Source organism: Myotis nattereri, assembly GCF_964212035.1.
Source record: "Myotis nattereri genome assembly, chromosome: 1".
Classification (NCBI taxonomy): domain Eukaryota; kingdom Metazoa; phylum Chordata; class Mammalia; order Chiroptera; family Vespertilionidae; genus Myotis; species Myotis nattereri.
The window spans coordinates 75,274,051-75,296,564 of record NC_138075.1 but is presented as its reverse complement, the minus strand read 5'-3'; the positions used below and the strand labels follow the sequence as shown (position 1 = coordinate 75,296,564).

Sequence of the window (22,514 nt, the reverse complement as noted above, 5' to 3'; positions counted from 1 at the left end):
ATTGTCAGAACTGCAAAATCAGAGAACTAGCTGATACATTCAATCATGCCTAACATTAATAATTTTAAGGAATTGTCTCTAAAATTCAATTATCTCATACTTTTAATTTAACAGGAAATATTTCATTTCTCTGCGTTTAGGTGGGTTTATTTTTCCTTTATTGATTAAGGTATTACATATGTGTCCTCATCCCCCCATTGCCCCCCCCCCACACTCATGCCCTAAGAAACTGATGAACAAAAACAAATCCGTCACACCTCAGAGGGAAGGTAGGGGAGGGTGGGGGTAAGGGGTAGAGATCAACCAAAGGACTTGTATACATGCATATAAGCCTAACCAATGGACACAGACACGAGGGGGGTGGGTGGTGGTGAGGGCATTTAGGTGGGTTTAACCTTAAATCTTTCCATATTGGCAAGGTTTATCCTCTCTTACTTCTAGAGTGGGAGAGTAAACACTCCTACTTGGTATTTCTTTTAGTCCCTTCAATTCAAATCAAGCTCTCTTAAGCTATCATTTAATGATTTAGAATGGGGATACATGAGAAATATATCTCTGAGGAATCTAATAATTTCTCCTAAAATCAAAAGTCCAACTTGTCTATCCTCTCTCACTGCCACCTCTCTTTCTTCTCTAGTATTCCTCCAGAAATATCCTATAATATAGTAGAGGACATAGATTCATAAAGAGAAAATTATAAAACAATATAACAAATGCAGAACATGCAGACATAGAAGTATACACTGCAGGCATGGAAGAGGTAAATATGAACTGACAAACTGCACAGTGGATGGTTTCTGTATGAGTGGGAAGTGAAGAAAGGAGCATTTTACATATTTTGGTCTTGAGCATTTTTAAAAAGAACCTATTGGAGAATTCAAATACTCTATATCATCCAAGAATCATATTATTTTTATTAAAAGTAATCTTATTTTATATTTTTCAATACATGGAAAAGACTATGAGAACTAAAAAGAATTGACATTTGAACTACTAAAATTACTAGTCAAGGAGATATATTTTTATTATAAATTTTTAGTTAAAATATTTTCTTTAAAAATATTTACTAATCATTTTTATTAGAATAGAATAATTACATATATCATTAAAATTAAAAGACAAAATGGATTAAGCACATTTTTTTCTTGTGTTCTTAGTAAAGTTGGAAAACATCTGGATATTCTCAATTTTTCAGAACAGACATTTTTGTCCTGAAGAACTTTCTAGATATTATTTCATTACTCATATCCTTCAAGAATTGTGCCCTAATTTTTTAATCTAAAATTTATTTTTTGTACTTCTTAAGCATTCTGTATATATTTTATAAAATGGTATTACATACTTATTTTTTTCTGTTTATTGTTTAAATGTTTTTTAAAATGTCACTTCCATATATTGAGGGTATAAATAATGTATCTTCTTTGTTATTCCCCCCAAATGGCATAGTACTGGATGCACAGCAGATACTGTGACAGAGTCTGCTGGTTGTTACACAATACTCATTGTTCCTTTTTTTCCCTTAGTAGCAGAGACTTAATATTATTCATGGTGACCCCACTAAAATATTGCATTTACCAGTATCCCCTTTGCAGCTATGGGGTTGAAAATATGATGTTAATAGTAGCTGATGAGTGGGACTTTTGAAAATTCTTTAAAATGAATAATCTGCACCTTCAGCCTTTCCATACATGATCACCACTTTGTTGCATTTCCCTATAGTTATTTTTCATATTGCCTTTCCTCTACAAAAAATGAACATTCTATCCTCTTTATAAATACATTTTTAAAAAATCTTCACTTAAGGATATTTTTCCCCATTGATTTTTTTAGAGAGTAGAAGGGATGGAGGAGGGGGGGAACGAGAGAGAAAAACAGCAACAACATTACATTCACATGAGAAAGACACATCAGATTAGTTGCCTCGCCGACTCACCCCAACCCGGGTGGGGAATCCAACCTGAAATGGAGGTATGTGCCCTTGACTGCCAATTGGATTGCTGCGACCTTTCAGTAAGCAGTCCCACTCTCTAACCATTGAGAAAACTGGCCAGTGCAAATAAATACTTAATTTTTTGCCCATATTCCCCTCACTTATCTCACTGTATTTATTTTTTAAATTATATTTATTGGGGTGACATTGGTTAATAAAGTTTTATAGGCTGCAAGTGTGTGATTCTATGAGACATCATCTATATATTTCATTGCATGTTCACCACCCAAAGTCAAATCTTCTGTTTCCATATATTTGACTACCTTTATCCTTTAATACCCATCCCCACCCCTTTAGTTTTTGTTTTTATTCCTAAGAGCCAAACAAAATAACAATGATAATAGTAATAATAATACAAACAACAATAAAAGGGGGAAAAGTTTAGACTCATAAGAACAAAGAAAACAAGACAGAAGTTAGATGCAGGCAAAAGATTCCAACAAATGTTTGGAAAAGACAAAAGCATGGTTACTGATTTGACAGAGTAGGGAAGGCTAGCTGTAAAGTACCAGCCAAAAGGAATACTCAAGAGAAATACAGAGATTTCTCTACCAGAATCTCTGTCATCTTTGGGATATCAAGACTCCAGGGAGAGAAGATGGTGGCATTCATGGCTAGTAATAGAGAGACCAAGATAAATTATTGGTTCAATCTCCCATTCTCTCTTTTCACCCATCTCTCAAATCTCCCATTCTCTCTTTTTCACTCCCAGATGCTCACACAGTCATATGCTTCCCAAACAGAGTGTTGACATATTTGCAGTATAGAAATTGAATGATATTAGAGAAAAGTCTTTCACATTCTACCTTCGGAGATCACAAATGAAATGGCTGCCTCTCTTGAAACCCTCATCAGAAGGTTCTCTTTCAGAGAACATTTGGAAGGACAACAGGATGATTACTTAGGTTCTCTGACCTAGTGCAACTGCCATGCATTCTTCAATTGGTCTCTGTTACATGAAACAGTTCTAGGGCATGTTACATGTTAAAATCTTGTTAGATTAAAGAAATGAATTCAGCATTATTTTATCATTAACTAGAGGCCCGGTGCATGAAATTTGTGTAAGGCGGGGGAGGGTGTCCCTCAGCCTGGTCTGCACCGTCTCCAATTTGGGACCCCTCAGGGGATGTCTGACTGCCTGTTTAGGCCTGATCCCTGTGGGCAGTGGGACATTTCTCTCACAATCTGGGACCGCTGGCTCTTAACTGCTTGCCTGCCTGCCAGCCTTATTGCCCCCTAACTGCTCCCCTGCCAGCTCATTGACACCTAACTGCTCCCCTGACAGCCTGATCTCCCCCAACTGCCCTCCCTTGCTGGTCTGATCGCTCACAACTGCCCTCCCCTGCGGTCCTGATAGCCCAAAACTGCCTTCCCCTGCTGGCCCGATCGCCCCCAACTGCCCTCCCCTCCCATCCCAATCGCCCACAACTGCCCTCCCCTGCCACGACCTGCTTCCTCCACCTGGCTCTGCCTCTGCTGTGCACGTGGCCATCTTGTGATGGCCATCTTATGATGACGTTAGGGTGTGATGCATGAGGGCGTGATGACCACTTAGGCTATTATTAGTATAGATTAACACTTATTCTCACTAGAACTTGGAATACATTATTTGTTAGTCTTAATCACACTTTCCTTTTTTTTCGTTATCATGATTATAATTTATGGCATTAATATGTGCCAGATTCTGTTCTGGGCATGTGACATATGTTTTCTTAATTTTATTTCATAATTTTATATGCCCTTAGCATCTCAATTTACAAATAAGAAAAATGTTTTTCTAAGAGGTAGGAACTTGCCCAAGGAAATTGAGTTAGAAAGCCTTCTAAATGAAAAATCAGTTGGAAAGAAACTCAAAATTTTCTACTTTTGTGATAATCTGGTAGATTTATAGATAATATCACACTTTCATTGTTTGTGTATCTTTATGTGCATTTAATAAGAAGTTGAAGAAAACTTAATTGAAGTTTTCAACCATTAAAAGTGAATATAAGTAGAGAAACCAAGATGGGGTCATAGGTAAACACTGGAGTTTGCTGCCATGCACAACCACTTCAAAAATATAACTAAAGGCCAAAATGGACATCATCCAGAACCACAGGAAGGCTGGCTGAGTGGAAATTCTACAACTAAAAGGAAAGAGAAAAGCACACTGAGACTCAGAGGAGGTGCGGAAGTAAATTGCAGAGGTACGGAGGCACTCGTGGAAAGGGCTGGCAACTGAGGATGCGGTTGTCTTGTACAATTGGGAGGGAGACACAAGCTCCAGCTCTGAACTCCAGTTCCGGTGAGTCTCTGGGGACCCAGACTCACATGGGGAAAAACTGGACTGTTTGGCATCGGGTGGAACTTGAGGGCGGCTTTCTCTCAGAGGTGCTTGCAGTGATTACTGCAAGACACTGAGACCCTGGGCCTCTTAGGGCAGGACTGAGGACCAGCCATAGCTGTTTGATCTGCCCTGTTGATTCCCCAAGACCCTGCCCCACCCAAGCTGTGCGCAGAGGCTTTTGCATATGAATGACCTGGCCCTTTGCAATCTAAAATTACCTAACAAACTGCAGCTGGGTCAGAGAGACCCAGAACATCCAAAAGAAGGCCCAAGGCCCCACAGAAGCTTGCATTGCTTCACAGCTGGGCCTAATCTGGGCACCTCCAAATCCCAAACAAAGAAGAGGAATCTGCAGATTTCTCCATAGCTCCTGCTGGGTAGCCTTAGGAAGAGGCTAAATTAGCACCTCCTTAGAGATCCAAGAGCCAGTGTACCCAGTGGTCAGAATGGGACCATCCAGATTACAACTCCTCAGATCCATAAGAGACACACTCAGGGGGCAGACTCAGTGAGCACCAAAGCCCCACTGAAGCAAGTCTTGCCCCAGAAGGGTGTCTCCAGCACAGAAGTTCTCCCACCGTAGACACAGCTGATTCTCACAGACAATTGGCCTGCCTGGAGGTCAATTCTTCTCAGTGATACCAACTACAATCAAGGCTTAACTACAACAAGACTGTGCACACAACCCACAAAGGGGTGCACCAAGAGTGTCCACCTCAGGTAATTGGGGAGGTTGAGCTACTGGGCCATATAGGACACCTAGCACAGAAAGCCACCATATCAACACAGGAAAGCAGCCAAACTGTGGAGACAGAGAAGCAGGTCACAAATGACAGAAATGGAGGGAAGCAAACTACTGGATAAAGAGTTCAAAAGGTTTTTCAAGAATTTTCTAGAAAAAAAAATTAGTGAGACCCTCAATAAATCTAGTGAGACCCTCGAGGATATGAAAAAAGACCAAATAGAAATTAAGCATAACTGACTGAAATAAAGAATCTTGTACAGAGATCCAACAGCAGACTAGAGGATCGCAAGAATCGTCAATGATTTGAAATAAGAAGAAGTAGAAAATACCCAACCAGAAAAGCAAAAAGAAAGAAGAATCCAAAAATATGAACATAGTGAAAGGAACCTCTGGGACAACTTCAAGTATACCAACATCCAAATTATAGGGGTGCCAGCAGAAGAGAGAGAACAAGATATTGAAAACCTATTTGAAGAAATAATGACAGAAAACATCCCCTACCTGGTGAAAGAAATAGACTTACAAGTCCAGGAAGCGCAGAGAACCCCAAACAAAAGGAATCCAAAGAGGACCACACCAAGACACATCATAATTAAAATGCCAAGAGCAAAAGACAAAGAGACAATCTTAAGAGCAGCAAGAGAAAAACAGTTAGTTACCCACAAGGGAGTACCCATACGAATGTCAGCTGATTTCTCACCAGAATCTATGCAGACCAGAAGGGAGTGGCAAGAAATATTCAAAGTGATGAATACCAAGAACCTACAACCAAGACTACTTTACCCAGCAAAGCTATCATTCAGAAGTGAAGTCCAGATAAAGAGCTTCACAGATAAGAAAAAGCTAAAGGAGTTCATCACCACCAAACCAGTATTATATGAGATGCTGAAAGGTAGTCTTTAAGAAGAGGAAGAAGAAGAAAAAAGTAAAGATAAAAATTATGAACAACAAGTATATATCTATCAACAGGTGAATCTAAAAATCAAGTGAATAAAAAATCTGACAGCTGACAAGTGCAGCAGCAATGGCAGGAGCCTCTCCCGCCTCTGCTACAGGCAGGCGAGAAACCAAGATGGCGGCATAGGTACACACTGGAGTTTGCTGCCTCGAACAACCACTTCAAAAATACAACTAAAAGACAGAACGGACATCATCCAGAACCACAGGAAGGCTGGCTGAGTGGAAGTTCTACAACTAGGTGGAAAGAGAAAAACATACCGAGACTCAGAGGAGGCGCAGTGCTGAAGTAAAATACTAAGGTGCAGAGTGCATGCAGAGCGGGCTGGCGGCTAAGGTCGTGGTTGTTGTTTTCAATCAGGAGGGAGTCTCAGGCTCTGAGCTCCAGCTCCGGGCGAGTCTCTAGGGACCCAGACTCATATGGGAGAAGCGGGACTGTCTGGCATCGCTCAGAACACTAGGGCAGCTTTCTCTCCATGGGGCTTGCAGCGATTACTGGGACACTGAGAAGCAGAGCCTCTGAGGGCAAGACTGAGAGCAGCCATAATTGCTAACCCCGCCCTGTTGATCCGGTGGGACCCACCCCGCCCAAGCCCTGCAGGGAGACTTTTGCTGGATAGTCTCAGGCAAAGGCTAGATTAGCACCTCCCTAGAGATCCAGGACCCAGGAAGCCCAGAGGTCAGAGTGGGACCATGCAGTTTGCAGCTCTGTGGAACCATAAAAAACACACTCAGGGGGAAGACTCAGGGAGCACCAAAGCCCCATCGAAGCAAGTCTAGCCCCAGAGGGGTGTCTCCAGCACAGAAGTTCTCCCACTGCAGACACAGCTGATTCTCACAGCCAATTGGCCTGGAGGTCAATTCCTCACAGTGATAACTACAACAATCAAGGCTTAATTACAACAAGACTGTGCACAAAGCCCACAAGGGGGTGCACCAAGAGTGTCTACCTCAGGTAATTGGGACACTTAGCAGAGAAAGGCACTCTATCGACACAGGGAAGCATAAAAAATGCCAAGACAAAGAAACAGGACACAAAGGACAGAATTGGAGGAAAGCAAACTGCTGGATATAGAGTTCAAAACCACACTTTTAAGGTCTTTAAAGAACTGTCTAGAAGCTGCCAATAAACTTAATAAGGCCCTCGAAAAGACTGGTGAGACCGCCGATAAATGTAGTGAGATCTTCAAGAAGACAGGTGAGACCGCCGATAAATGTAGTGAGATCCTCAAGAAGACTGGTGAGACCGCCGATAAATGTAGTGAGATCCTCAAGAAATCTAATGAGACCCTTGATGTTGTGATAAAGGACCAACTAGAAATTAAGCATACACTGACTGAAATAAAGAACATTATACAGACTCCCAACAACAGACCAGAGGAGCGCAAGAATCAAGTCAAAGATTTGAAATACGAAGAAGCAAAAAACACGCAACCGGAAAAGCAAAATGAAAAAAGAATCCAAAAATACGAAGATAGTGTAAGGAGCCTCTGGGACAGCTTCAAGTGTACCAACATCCAAATTATAGGGGTGCCAGCAGAAGAGAGAGAGCAAGATATTGAAAACCTATTTGAAGAAATAATGACAGAAAACTTCCCCCACCTGTTGAAAGAAAGAGACTTACAAGTCCAGGAAGCGCAGAGAACCCCAAACAAAAGGAATCCAAAGAGGACCACACCAAGACACATCATAATTAAAATGCCAAGAGCAAAAGACAAAGAGAGAATCCTAAAAGCAGCAAGAGAAAGAAACTCAGTTACCTACAAGGGAGTACCCATACAAATGTCAGCTGATTTCTCAACAGAAACTTTGCAGGCCAGAAGGGAATGGCAAGAAATATTCAAAGTGATGAATACCAAGAACCTACAACCAAGACTACTTTACCCAGCAAAGCTATCATTCAGAAGTGAAGGCCAGATAAAGAGCTTCCCAGATAAGAAAAAGCTAAAGGAGTTCATCACCACCAAACCAGTATTATATGAAATGCTGAAAGGTATCCTTTAAGAAGAGGAAGAAGTAGAAAAAGGTAAAGATACAAATTATGAACAACAAATACACATCTATCAACAAGTGAATCTAAAAATCAAGGGAATAAATAATCTGATGAACAGTATGAACTGATGATTGTAATAGAATCAGGGACATAGAAAGGGAATGGACTGACTATTCTTGGGGGGGGGAGGGGCGGAGTGTGGGGGATGCGGGAAGAGACTGGACAATAATCATGCACCTATGGATGAGGACAGTGGGTGGGGAGTGAGGGTGGAGGGTGGGGTGGGAATTGGGTGGAAGGGAGTTATGGTGGGAAAAAGAGTAACTAATGTAATAATCTGAACAATAAAGATTTAATTTAAAAAAATCTGATGAACAGAATAAACTGGTGAATATAATAGAATCAGGGGCATAGAAAAGGAGTGGAGAGACAATTCTCGGGGGGGAAGGGGTGTGTGGGTGCAGGAAGAGACTTGAGAAAAATCGTACACCTATGGATGAGGACAGTAGTGGGGGTAAGGGCAGAGGTTGGGGTGGGAACCAGTTGGAGGGGATCTATGGGGAGAAAAAAGAGGAACAACTGTAATAATCTGAACAATAAAGATTTAATTTTAAAAAAATTGAATATAAGCTAAACTTTTTGAAAATATTTTGTTCAACCAAATTCTCTAAAAATACACATTTGTTCAGATTTGTCCTGTTGAGGTCATTAAAAACAAATTACACTTAAGCTCTCTCTGACTCTTTCTTTCCATCTCACAAGGCATCAGAAGTTTATGGGGAAATACCTGATAGACTTTAATGGATCACCGAGAATACAATTTTTTAAAATCACAAGGTAATTCTCATCCTCATTTTATAAACATCAAGTATGGTCATTGATTGTATAATTTGGAGATAACTTTAGGAGGATACATTTCTGAAAGATTTGAGGTGGAGATCATATTGATAGAAAATTGAGATAGAACCTAATTTATTTCTCATAGAATATTTCTAGATGAGGGATACAGTCAAGAATTTGTAAATTCATAGGTGGGAGAGTTAATTATAGGTTGATTTAGGGAAATAAGGACTGTTTCTTGTTCATTATTATATGCCTTGCCTTGTACTGTGTCTGACATGTAGTAGATAATGAGTAGGCACATGTAGAAGACTCTCCTCATCCAAGGAAATTAGCCATTTACCTTGTCCTGGGCAATTCAAATGTTGTGTTTCTATGGTCCTTGGATGAAGCACACATCAACTTTTAAATTATTCCCTCAGGGTTTTGATTCCTAGCTGGGTAGACCTGGCCTCCTGAGAAATGATTTTCCTAGTCACAATCCATGGGGCTAGTTAACTCATTGTTACATCAGAGAAGAAACTAATATATACCAAGATAGAAGACAAAGCTTTCTGTGTGGACGGGGGAAAAGGCATCTTCCACCTCCTCTATTGTTCCTGACTGCACCAAGACTAGCAACAATAATTGGTAGGTGGAAGAATGGTATAATAATATTTACATCAACCACTCTATTTTGGGGACACTGTGATGAATGTAACGATTGGAATAACTATATAAAATACTCATGGAATAGTTTTAAGAAGTCAGAAAACCTTTAGTAAGGAAAGGAGTTAGAAAAACATAGAGCAGCGGTTCTCAACCTGTGGGTCACGACCCCTTTGGGGGTCGAATGACCCTTTCGCAGGGGTCGACGAAGACCATCACCATCGGAAAACACATATGTAATTACATATTTTTTTGTGATTAATCACTATTCTTTAATTATGTTCAATTTGTAACAATGAGAATACATCCTTTATATCAGATATTTAAATTATGATTCATAACAGTAGCAAAATTACAGTATGAAGTAGCAACAAAAATAATTTTATGGTTGGGGGTCACCACAACATGAGGAACTGTATTAAAGGGTCGCAGCATTAGGAAGGTTGAGAACCACTGACGTAGAGATTGAATAAGCAGATCTTAAACATAGAGCTAATTAACAAACTTTGTTTTCTTGCTTGATCCCCACAACTAACCTATATAAACTCAAGTCTGAAAAGAGCATTGAGAAGACACCTTGGTCATCTCATACTTGCAGTATAAACCATTCTTAAACAATCTCAAACAGAGAAGGTTGTTCTGGTTTATGGTTCTTCAGAGTGCCAAATAATTAAAATAATTTTCCAAACATTTCAACCCTGTAACTTCTGAAATGAAATCAGGAAAAAACAAACTTATGGTTTTTCAAGATGCCCACTGTGAGGAAGATGGGGGAGATAGGGCATGAGATGTTTCATTTTGAAGGGATTAGAGTTGGTAGTAACAATTACTTTGGAAGTAAATAAGGAAAAAAAGAGACTTAAAAGCAAAGAGCCTCTTGTTTGAAATTAGTATGAATACAATAGGTATTTTAAAAAGAGGTTCCAGGAAACAAAATTAGAAATAATGAAGCAGCATCAGAAAACACCAAATGAAATATAAAACAATTATATTTGGAAGGATTTGACAATTTGTTCTACTAAGTCATCAATTATGTATTTATTTACTTGAAAATCTGTTTTATCATTCATTCATTCATTCATTCATTCATTCATTCAATAAATGCATATTAAGGATCCTAGTTTGCCAGGAGCTATCCAGGACCCCTTGGGGGATGTTGGACTGCTGGTTTTGGCCCAATCCCCGCAGGCCAGGCCGAGGGAGCCCACCAGTGCACAAACCAGTCGAATGGTCACTTAGGCTTTCATATATATATATATATATATATATATATATATATATATAATTTTGAATGATTTTCCCTAATATGGATCTTATGGAAGTAGAATACTCTCTAAAAAAGTAAAACTTCACATATCTTTATTTTCTAAAAATTTAGTGCCTTCCCTTTGTACTTACCTTCACACTCCCTCCCTCGCCGGGCCTCACTCCGAATTTCTGTGTTTCCTTTGCTCCTTGCTACAGCTCAGGCGAGCTAAAGCTCTACTGCCTTCACCATATTCCCATGATCAGCAGGTTTGAAAGACTAAGTATCTTCTCTGGAAAGGGTTTTCAATAAATCATCACTTGAATATATTTATAAACAGTTTCCTTTTTATTTTATAAAACTATTTTTTACTTTTTTATTTAAGTAACAAAATGGCAATGTAACCCATAAAGATGGGCTGTTTTCATCTTCAGAAGAAATACAGGACTAATAACTTCTTTTTTTATATATAGCATTCTTTCCCTTCATCAATACAACATTTTTCTTTTCTTCCATTTTCCTGCTTTTCCAGTTTTAGCTTAATCCTTCTATGTGAAGTTATTGAAGTAATTTCTAAAAGCATTTCTTTTAGTTATGAGGTATTTTGGGATTTTCTAGAGGGTTTAGGATTAGTGCCTTTTTTCTCAGGGAAATATGGGCTTCTCCAGTCACATCACCTAAGAAAAAAAAGGGAACAATGGTTACAAATGATAGCTATTTTTTTTAATAAGCTTCTTGCATGAATGTAACCCAGTATCTCTCGAGTCATTTAATCTTTTACTAGTTCAGGATCTATGTGATACCTTCCCTAAATTTCTCGAATTAGCAAGGTAACTATTCTCCATGTGATTACCAAGAGCTTGACTAGATGCATGGATGAACATCGCCTTGTTAGTAAGGAAGAATCTCTACACAGATTCTTGTTTTTCCACCAAAGCTTTTGTTCCCTTGAGGAGAGTTCATAGTTCATTCACCTATGGGAATGGCCTCTGTAATCCTAGTTATCTCCATAGTCATCCTCTAGATACTACATCCCTGCAAATTAAGTACAGAATGGAAATTCACTAGATGTTGTGAAAAGAGGACCAGGCTTTTTAAGATTCCACATGTAAGTGAAATCATTCAGTGTTTGGCTTATTTCACTTAGCATAACACCAGGTTCAAACAGGTTGTTTCAAAAGGTAGGATCTTCTATCATCTATCTATCTATCTATCATCTATCTATCTATCTATCTATCTATCTATCTATCATCTATCTATCTATCTATCATCTATCTATCTATCTATCTATCTATCTATCTATCTATCATCTATCTATCTATCTATCTATCTATCTATCTATCTATCATCTATTCTATCATCTATCTATCTATCTATCTATCATCTATCTATCTATCTATCTATCTATCCATCATCTATCTATCTAGCTGTCATCTATCTCATGTTTTTATACACTTAAGAGTAGAATGGTGTTTACTGGATGGGAGAGAGGTAAGGGAAATAAGGGTTTGTTGGTCACAAGGTACAAATTGCAGTTATGTATGATGAGATCTAATGTACAGAATTATGACTAAGATAACAATACCATATTAAATACTGAAAATTTGCCATGAGAATGGATTTCAGATGTTTTCATCACAGAAAAAAGTGGGAACTATATGAAAAGATGTTAATTAGCCTGTACTCATTAGGTAGTACTCATTGCATTATATATATGTATATCGAATTAGTGTGCTATACATCTGAAATATATACAATTTTTAATTAAAAAAAAATAGCAAAAAGAGAGAGAGAGAGAGGAGTAGGCTTGCATCCAGAAACTTAAGAGGTGTAGATGGGTGAATGTAGGATGAACTAAAACCCTCTTGACTAACTGATACAGATGCTTTACGAGTAAGCACTCATAGATACAGAGCGTTACTAGAGGGAAGTGGGTGGGAGGGTGATAGTAAAGAGTAAAGGGGGTTAAATATATGGTGAAGGAAGATTATTTGACTTTGGGTGGTGGGAACACAAAGCAATATACAGATCATGTATCATAGAAATGTACACTTGAAACCTATATAATCTTATAAATAAAACTTAAGCTTTAAAAAAAGAATAAGCACTGGTTTGGAATAGCTATCCCTCTCTAAATGGAAGCCTTGGAAAGAAATGCCCTAACTCAGTGTCCATGGATGGCTTATCTCCCCAAGAAACCTCTTAAAACATAATTCCTTGCTCTGGCTTTTTTTGGCATAATCCCAAGCTTTTCTTAGAGTGTGACAGGGCATTCTTAAATATTTATGGAAGATTCAGTCAAATTTTATTAAGAATCTTGCCGAAACCGGGTTGGTTCAATGGATAGAGCGTCGGCCTGTGGACTGAAAGGTCCCGGGTTCGATTCCGGTCAAGGGCATGTACCTGGGTTGCGGGCACATCCCCAGGAGATGTGTAGGAGGCAGCTGATCGATGTTTCTCTCTCATTGATGTTTCTAACTCTCTATCTCTCTCCCTTCCTCTCTGTAAAAAATCAATAAAATATATTTTTTTAAAAAAAGAATCTGGAATGTGCTGGTTGAACCTCATTTTAGATACAATATATAAAGAAAGGTAAGTTCCTTAGAAGTTTGCACTTATGGTGCTCAAATTCTAGCTGACTTTGGTAGTTAATAAATTATATATGTTTCAAATATACAATTCTATAACACATCATCTGTATATTGTATTGTTTGTTCACCACCGAGAGTCAAGTCTCCTTCCATCACCATTTATCTTCCCTTTACCCTCTTCTATCTCCTCCACCTCCTTTCCCTCTGGTACTCACTATACTGTTGTCTGTGTCTTCTTTTTTTTCTCTTAATTCCTTTATGAATGAATTTCACCCAGCATCTCAACTCCCCTCCCCTCTGATAGCTGCCAGTCTGTTTTTTGTATCTATAAATTTGTTTTTAATTTGTTTATTTATTTCAAAATTCCATTCAATTCCACATATAAGTGAAATCATATGGTAAATACAGCCTTTGTTTTCTCCTAGGAGTCTTATGTCTTTCTCTGACTGGCTTATTTGACTCTCTAGGTCCATCCATGCTATCTCAAAAGGTAAGATTTCCTTTTTTTTTTTTTTTTTTTTTTTTTACAGCTAAGTAGTATTCCATTGTGTAAATGTACCACAACTTTTTTATCCACTCACCTACTGATGGGCACTTGGGTTGCTTCTAACTTTTGCTACACCAGTTTGCATTCCTACCTAAAGTTCACAAGGGTTCCCTTTTCCCCACATCCTTGCCAACACTTCTTGTTTGCTGATTTATTGATGATAGGCATTTTGACAGGTGTGAGGTGGTATCTCCTTGTGTTTTCAATTTGTGTTTCACTGATGATTAGTGACATTGAGTATCATTTCATATTTTTACTGGATGCGGGCTGGACCGGGAGCGGGCCTGCCTCAGGCCAACCTGTAGTGTGTGGATTCTTGATTTTGTGCAGGAGAGATTTCACAACACAAGTCCAGGTGACTTTGACAGTTAAGTTTATTAAAGCTAGGGGTAATACAACAAAGGAAGGACTTAGGGTAGAAGAAGTAACAGGAGAGAGACTAGGTGGTACCTTGCTTTGACTCTTTAGAAATGTTATAGGAAAGAAGTGATCCAAGGTGGGGCTGCTGTTGGCTACTGGGAAGTAAAAGTCACAGACAGAAGTGAGCTAAAATTGGGCTGCTTTTAGTTCACTGGAAAGTCAGAGAAAATGGGGGGTCCTTGGAGACAGGTTCAGGATGTAAGCCTAGGCTGAGCTGTTGCTGCCTGCTGCTTCCCTGGTTGCAAGTTTCGTGGTAAACCTTAGAGTTTAGAAGTAAGAAAGGAAAATTTCATGCCAGAGAAAAGGCATGGGTAAGCTCCAGAGTGAACCCATGCTGGTATCCTTTGTTTTGAGAGTTTTTATCTTTCTGCAGGCAAGAATCTTAGGGGAGGGTTTCATCAGAATATCCAGCAGCTTTCCAGGTTCATTTTCAATATGCTGATGCATCAAAAGGACCATATAGGGAAGCTTGGGATTATCCTCTGCTCAGCTTCAGTGCTTTACTTTTATCCTGGGTCTGTCTGGCTCTAGTTGGGTTTTTGTTATTTGTTCCCCTGACTTCATCCGTCCTTGGTGTGGCTGGATAAATGACATTAATTTGGTCTCTGTTCTCTATCTCCCTGGCCAGCGTGGTTTATTCTCTGGTCAGGGAAGAGAGGTATATGCTATTTGTTCTCAAATGTTCTTGGTTGGGGAAGATAAGGTCTTATGATTCCCTTGCTGGTTGTAAATTGGTTAAATTGTTTCGACTTTCTAAACTATTTTGTCTCAGTTTCCCCATTCTACCTCCTTACTATCCTGCCTCAGTATGTCTATTGACCATTTGTAAGTCCTTTTGGAGAAATGTCTATTTAGATCATTTGCCCATTTTTTATTTTTATTTTTATTTTATTTTATTTATTTTATTTTATTTTATTATTTTCCCAGTGTTCAAATCACAATTTTGGAAAGAATCCTATTTATTCTGGATTTTGCTCAATTCCACACATACTTCAGGGTAGAAACATCCATAGGAAGAGCCAAAAATGTCATTTTACCAAACTCTAACATGGGATTATGCTCTTCTGGGGAGTACCAGTCACATCTACAAAGTACAAAGGCAGAGGGTTTTAGGTGTGGAGACCAATTTGCTTTTGCTGCTACAGTGATTCATAACTATCATCTTCGAGATTTCCATGCTGTTCTAGAATAAGGAGTAGTCCTTTTTTAATCTGGTGGCTTAAAGTAGGAATAAACAGGCGCTGCTGGGTACTCGGCATCGGGATTTTCTGCCATCATTTTCAGCTTTGCTTCAATGGCTTTTATCTTTGCAGTGACGCTTAGGTTAGATTGAGTGGGCTCAGTGCTAGAGGATGGCTCAACGCTGATTGGAAGGATCTTATCATTCTTGTTATGACCATATCTCTTGACTTGAGTAGGGGCCCATTGCACCACCAGCTTCTTAGACAGAGCCAGCTTGCCATTGAGACACTGGATGGCTTGTTCTGCTTCCTGCTTGTTTTCAAAGTTAATTGAAACAGTACCCTCTGGGCTGTCCCTCTAAAGCACTTGACTTGTGGAAAAGGAAGTCGAACTGCTTTACCGTGCCCAACTTCTGGAGGAGCTTCAGGAGGTGGTATTCTGTGATTTTGGGGTCCTGATTGCCAATCCATAACCGGTGCCCTTCCTGTAGGGAACCCTCTGACAGGATGGATGCGTTCTCCAGGGGAAGAGTTTTGGTTTCTGCTTCCATCAATCTCTATTAAATACCATTGGCCTCGGCGTCTTCCCCTCGGCTCATGCCCCTAGAGCAGGTCCCCACCCCGCGGCCCACCGCGCTCCAGACGCCTCCGTCTCCATGTTACCTGCCTCCGTCTCGACGTTACCTGCCGCCAGGCCGCGGGTGACGCACTACCCATTTGCCCACTTTTTAATTGGATTGTTATTTTTTTTTCTGTTTTTGTTTTTGGTGTTAAATAGCATAATTTTTTATGTGTTTTGGATATTAACCCCTTAGCAGTTGTATTATTGGTAAATAAGTTCTGCCATTTAGTGCGTTGTCTTTTCATATTGTTGATGGTTTCCTTTACTGTATAAAACCTTTTTAGTTCAATTTAGTCCCATTTGTATATTTTTCTCTTTTGTTTCCCCTGCCCAAGGAGATATATCAGAAAAATATTGCTATGAAGAATGCCCAAGATTTTACTGCCTTTGTTTTCTTCTAGGAGACTTATGTTTTCAAAACTTACATTTAAGTCTTTAATCCAGTTTTTGTTTATTCTTGCGCAGTCTGTAAGGAGGTGGTCTAGTTTCATTTTTTTGTATGTATCTGTCCAATTTTCCCAACATCATTTATTGAATAGACTGTCTTTATCTCATTGTATGTTCTTGCCTCCTTTGTCAAATATTAATTGACCATAAAGGGATGTGTTTTTTTTTCTGGGCTCTCTATTCTGTTCCTTTGATCTTTATGTCTGTATTTATGATAGTAGCTACTGTGGAAAACAGTATGGAGTTTCCTTAGGGAAGGAGGTTGGGGGTAGGCAGATGAGAGTAAAGGGGGAGTAAATGGTGATGGAAGGAGACTTGACTTGGGGTGGTAAGCACACAATATAGTGCTAATAAAAGCAGCACCCTACTTATTTATTTTGTTCACAGTTTCTGGTTCCAAGGTTATAATGCCTCCTGATAGAAGAAAACACAAATATCCTTTATTCGATGACTCAAAGTATTCTACAGATAAACTTTGAAGAAATAGGAGCTTATAGGCAAACAACAATGACCAGAGGGAAGGGCATGGTAACCACCATGCTATTATTGTCTGTGTCTATGAGTTTTTGTTTGATTGTCTTGTTTGTTCATTTGTTGCTTTCAGTTTTATATCCCCCATATAAGTGAAATCATATGGTTCTTAACTTTCTCCATCTGACTTACTTCCCTTAGCATCACATTAAGTTCCATTCATGTTGTTGCAAATGGCAATATTTCATCTTTTCTTATGGCTGACTAGTATTCTATTGTATATATGTACTACATCTTCTTTATCCAGTCATCTGTTGAAGGAAACTTCAGGTATTTCCATGTCTTGATCACCATGAATAATGCTGAAAAAAAAAACAGGGGTGCGTATATCTTTGCAAATAAATGTTTTCAATTTTTGGAGTAGATTGCCAAAAGAGGGGTTGCTGGGTCTATTTTTAATTTTTTGAAGAACCATCATATTGTTTTCTATAGTGTATATACCAGTCTACATCCCCATAAGCAGTGAATGAAAGTTCCTTTTTCTCCACAACCCCTCCAACACTTATTATTTGTCTTATTGATAACAGTCATTCTAATAGGTGTGAGGTGATATGTTGTACTTTTAATATACATATCTCTAATAGCTAGTGAAGTTAAGCATCTTTTCATATATGTGCGGGAAATTCATATGTCTTCTTGAGAGAAGTATCTATTCAGGTCTTCTGCCCATTTTTCTAAATGGATTGTTTGGTGTTGACTTGTATGAGTTCTTTATATATTTTGGATATTAATGCCTTGTTGGAACTGTTGTTTGCAAATGTCTTCTCCCATTTGGTCAGTTGCCTTTTTGTTTTGTTGTTGGTTTCTTTTGCTGTGGAGAAACATTTTGGTTTGATATAGTCTCATTTATTTAATTTTTGCCTTACTTCCCTTGCCTTTGGAACCAAATTCACAAAAATATTCTCTAAGACCAAGGTTTAATAGCACCTATGTTTTCTTCTATGTAATTTATTGTTTCAGATCTTGTATTTAGGTCTTTGATCCATCTTGAATGAATTTTTGTACATGGGGACAAATACTCTAGTTTCATTCTTTTGCATGTGACTTTCCAATTTTTCCAGCACCATTTATTGAAGAGGATTTCTTTTCTCCATTGTATGTTTTTGGTTCCTTTGTTGAAAAGTATTTGCCCATTTACATATGGTTTTCTTTCTAGGCTCTCAATTCTGTTATATTGGTCTGTGTGTCTGTTTTCCTGTCAATACCATGCTGTTTTTATTATTGTCACTATGTGGTATAGTTTGAAGTAAGGGAGTGTGATACATCAGGTTCCATTCTTTTCTGTTGGGATTGTTTTGGCTGTTTGAGATATTTTGTGGTTCTATATAAATCTGAGGATTGTTTTTTTTTTCATCATTTGCTTTAAACAATGCCACTGAAATTTTGAGGGGGGTTGCGTTAAAACTGTATAGTGCTTGATACTATACATAGAAAACCCCAAAGACTCCATCCAAAAATGACTAGACCTAATAAATTTGGCAATGTAGCAGGAGACAAAATTAACACCCAGAAATCTATGGCCTTTTTATATACCAATAATGAACTCACAGAAAAACAAACAAACAAACAAACAAACAAACAAAAAACAATCTCATTTACCACTGCACCAAAAAAATTAAGATACCTAGGAATAAACTTAAATAAGGATGTAAAGACCTGTATGTGGAAAACTACAGGACATTGAAAAAAGAGGTAGAGGAATACATAAACAAATGGAAGAACATACCATGTTCATGAATTGGTAGAATCAACATCATTAAAATGTCCATACTACCCCAAAAAATCTACAGATTCAATGCACTCTCCATTAAAATACCAACAGCATACTTCAAAGATCTAGAAACTCTCCAAAAGTTCATCTGGAATTTAAAAAGATCCCAAATAGCCACAGCAATCCTGAGAAAGAAGAATAAAGTTAGAGGGATCACAATACCAGATATCAAGCTATATTACCAAGGCACAGTTCTCAAAACTGCCTGGTACTGGCACAAGAACAAACATATAGACCAATGGAACAGAACAGAGAACCCAGAAATTGATCCAAGACATTATGCTCAATTAATATTTGACAAAGGAGGCAAGAGCATACAATGGAGTCAAGACAGTCTCTTTAATAAATGGTGCTGGGAAATTTGGTTAGATAAATGCAAAAAATGAAACCAGATCACCAACTTACACCATACACAAAAACAAACTCAAAATGCCTGAAGGACTTAACTGTGACATGGGAAAACATAAAAATCCTACAAGACTCCATAGGCAGCAAAATAGCAGACAAATGTCATAGCAATATCTTTACAGACACAGCTCCTAGGGCAGTGATGTCGAACCTGTGACACGCGTGCCAGAGGTGACACGTGAACTCATATTTTTGGTTGATTTTTCTTTATTAAATGGCATTTAAATATATAACATAAGTATCAAAAATACAAGTCTTTGTTTTACTATGGTTGCAAATATCAAAAAATTTCTATATATGACACGGTACCAGAGTTAAGTTAGGGTTTTTCAAAATGCTGACACGCCAAGCTCAAAAGGTTCGCCATCACTGTCCCAGGACAATGGAGACTAAGGAGAAAACAAATGGGACTACATCAAAATTAAAAGCTTCTGCATAGCAAAAGAAACCATCAACAAAACAACAAGAAAGCCAAAGATATTTCAGATAAGGGTTTAATCTCCAATATTTATAGAGAACTCATACAACTTAACAAAAGGAAGATAAACAATCCAATAAAAAAATGGGCAAAGGACATAAATAGACACTTTTCAAAAGAGGACATACAGAAGGCCCAGAGACACATGAAAAGATGCTCCAAGTCACTAATCATCTGAGAGATGCAAATCAAAACAACAAAGAGATACCATCTCATACCTATCAGAATGGCTATCATCAACAAATCAACAAATGACAAGTGCTGGTGAGCATGTGGAGGAAAAGGAACCCTTGTACACTGCAGGTGGGAATTCAGACTGGTGCAGCCACTATGGAAGACAGTATGGAGTTTCCTCAAAAAGTTAAAAATGGAACTCCCATTCGACCCAGTAATACCACTTCTAGGACTATATTCCAAGAAACCAGAAAGACCAATCAGAAAGGATATATGCACCCCTGTGTTCATAGCAGCACAATTTACAATAGTTAAGATTTGGAAACTGCCTAAGTGCCCATCAGCAGATGAGTGGATTAAAAACCAATGGTACATCTACACAATGGAATACTATGCCGCTATAAAAAAAAAAGGACTTTTAGCATTTGCAACAGCATGGATGGAACTGGAAAGCATTATGCTAAGCAAAATAAGCCAGTTGGAGAAAGATAAATATCACATGATCTCACTCATATGTGGAATATAATGATCAACATAATTTGATGAACAAGAATAGATCCAGAGACAAATAGCACTGGATGTGGGCTGGGGGTGGGGTGAGGGGGCTCGTTAGAGAGCAACCAAAGGACTTGTATGCATGCATATTAGCATAACCAATGGACACAGACACTGGGGCTGTGGGGGCTTGCCTGCGGTGGGAATGGCTGGAGGGGGGTGTTAACTGGGGAAAAAGGAGACATATGTAAAACTTTACACAAAAAATATTTTAAAAAAACCTGTATAGTGCTTAAAAAAGAAAGAACTTTTATCATTTGCAACAGCATGGATGGACCTGGAGAGTATTATGCTGAGGGAAATAAGCCAGTCAGAGAAAGATAAATATCACATGATCTTACTCATATGCAGAATCTAATGAACCAAATAAACTGATGATCAAAAATAGACTCAGAGTCATAGAAGCATGAACAGTCAGTTGAACCTCAGAGGGAAAGCAAGGGAGGATGGGTGGGAAGAGATCAAGCAATGAACTTGTATGCATATATGCATGACCCATGGACACAGACAATGGGATGGTGAGGGCCTGGGTGGGGGGATGGAGGACAGGAGCAGGCTGGAAGAGGTTAATGGGGGAAAAAAGAGAAACTATGTAACACTTTCAACAATAAATATTTTTAAAAAACACACACAAAAACACCCCTGTATATTGCTTTGGGTAGGTAATATGCTGATTCTTTCAATCCATGAAATTTCATTGGGTTTATACATGAAAAGTTTATTTCTTTATTATGCAAAGCCTGTTGCTGGTTTGAGTAACTCTCCATAAAAAAGAAAATAGAAAAAAGTTAACAGAAAAAATAGCATATAAATTAGAAAAACTATTATTTTAAGTGAGTGAGATTCTTGTATTATTCTAGAGATATACTAATAGAGTAGCTATATGTGACTTTTAAAATTAATTAACAGTGTGAAAAAGGTGAAGGAATTAAACAAAAACAAACAACATATCATAGAGATAGAAAACAGCATGGTGATTACCAGAGGGAAAGGGGCTGGGTGAAGGTAAAAGGGTATAGGGAGAATGAATGGTGATGCAAGGAGACTTGATTTGGCGTCATGAACACACAATACAATATACAGTTGGTGTATTCTAGAATTGTGTACCTGAAACATATATAATTTTATTAATCAATGTAACTTGCAATTAAAAAAGAAAGAAAATAAAAAATGAAATTTTAGGGAGGGGTATAAGAGGACTTGTATGCATGCATATATGCATAACCAATGGACATGGGATGCTGGGGGGTGGGGGAGGCCAGGGGATAGTCAAGGGCGGGGAAAAAAAAAGACACATATGTAATACCCTTTGTAATACTTTAAGCAATTAAAAAAAAAAGAAAATTTAAAAAAAATGAAATTTATTTCCTCGTTCATAGCCAATGTCAAGTGCTCAATAGTCACATATAGTTAATGGTAGCCATTAGAAAGTACTACATTACAATTAGAAAGTACTACATACAATACAGCTGCTTTTAGCTTATAAGATTGTCTAAAATGATAATTTTTTCCAGCAGAAATAAAAAGTTTTCATTCTGAAGAAAACTTTAATTTTAAGTATTGTGGCAAACTTTAGGGAGCAAGGTCCCAGATTATGTCTATAATTATGAACAAAAATTACATTTTGGTGGCAATAAAGATTGCAACATACTCCAAGGTTTGATTTTTTAATAAAAATGTTTCTTTTATTTGTATTGAGTTTAATTGTATTTATATTTTATAGAATATATATTTCTATGCCTGTCTTCTGTTCATTTCCTAATTTCCTAATATAGTCTGTATTTGTTCCTGTTCTTTTTTTTATTTATCTATTTTTTATTTTTTATTTTTTATTGCTTAAAGTAATACAAAGGGTATTACATATGTGTCCATTTGTCCCCCCCGCCCTAGACAGTCCCCTAGCCTCCCCTATCCCCCAGTGTCTTATGTCCATTGGTTATGCTTATATGCATGCATACACGTCCTTTGGTTGATCTCTTACCCCACTACCTCCTGCCCCCCAACCCTCCCCGGCCTTCCCGCTGCAGTTTGACAATCTGTTTGA

At 38.2% G+C, this 22,514-nt stretch overlaps 1 protein-coding gene across 2 annotated transcripts; it reads right to left on the bottom strand.

Moving 5' to 3' along the window:
* Positions 1 to 15,509: 15,509 nt before the first annotated feature.
* On the bottom strand, positions 15,510 to 16,035 carry LOC308531571 (putative RNA-binding protein 18; the record flags this gene model as incomplete). Of its 2 annotated transcripts, none has more annotated exons than XM_081108540.1 (2): positions 15,510 to 15,794; positions 15,886 to 16,035. In XM_081108540.1, the coding sequence occupies 2 exons, from the start codon at positions 16,033 to 16,035 to the stop codon at positions 15,510 to 15,512; spliced, it is 435 nt and encodes a 144-aa protein (XP_080964666.1). The 2 variants fall into 2 exon arrangements, with proteins under 2 accessions (XP_080964666.1, XP_080964667.1); XM_081108541.1 differs by having other exon boundaries at positions 15,923 to 15,955.
* Positions 16,036 to 22,514: the final 6,479 nt, after the last annotated feature.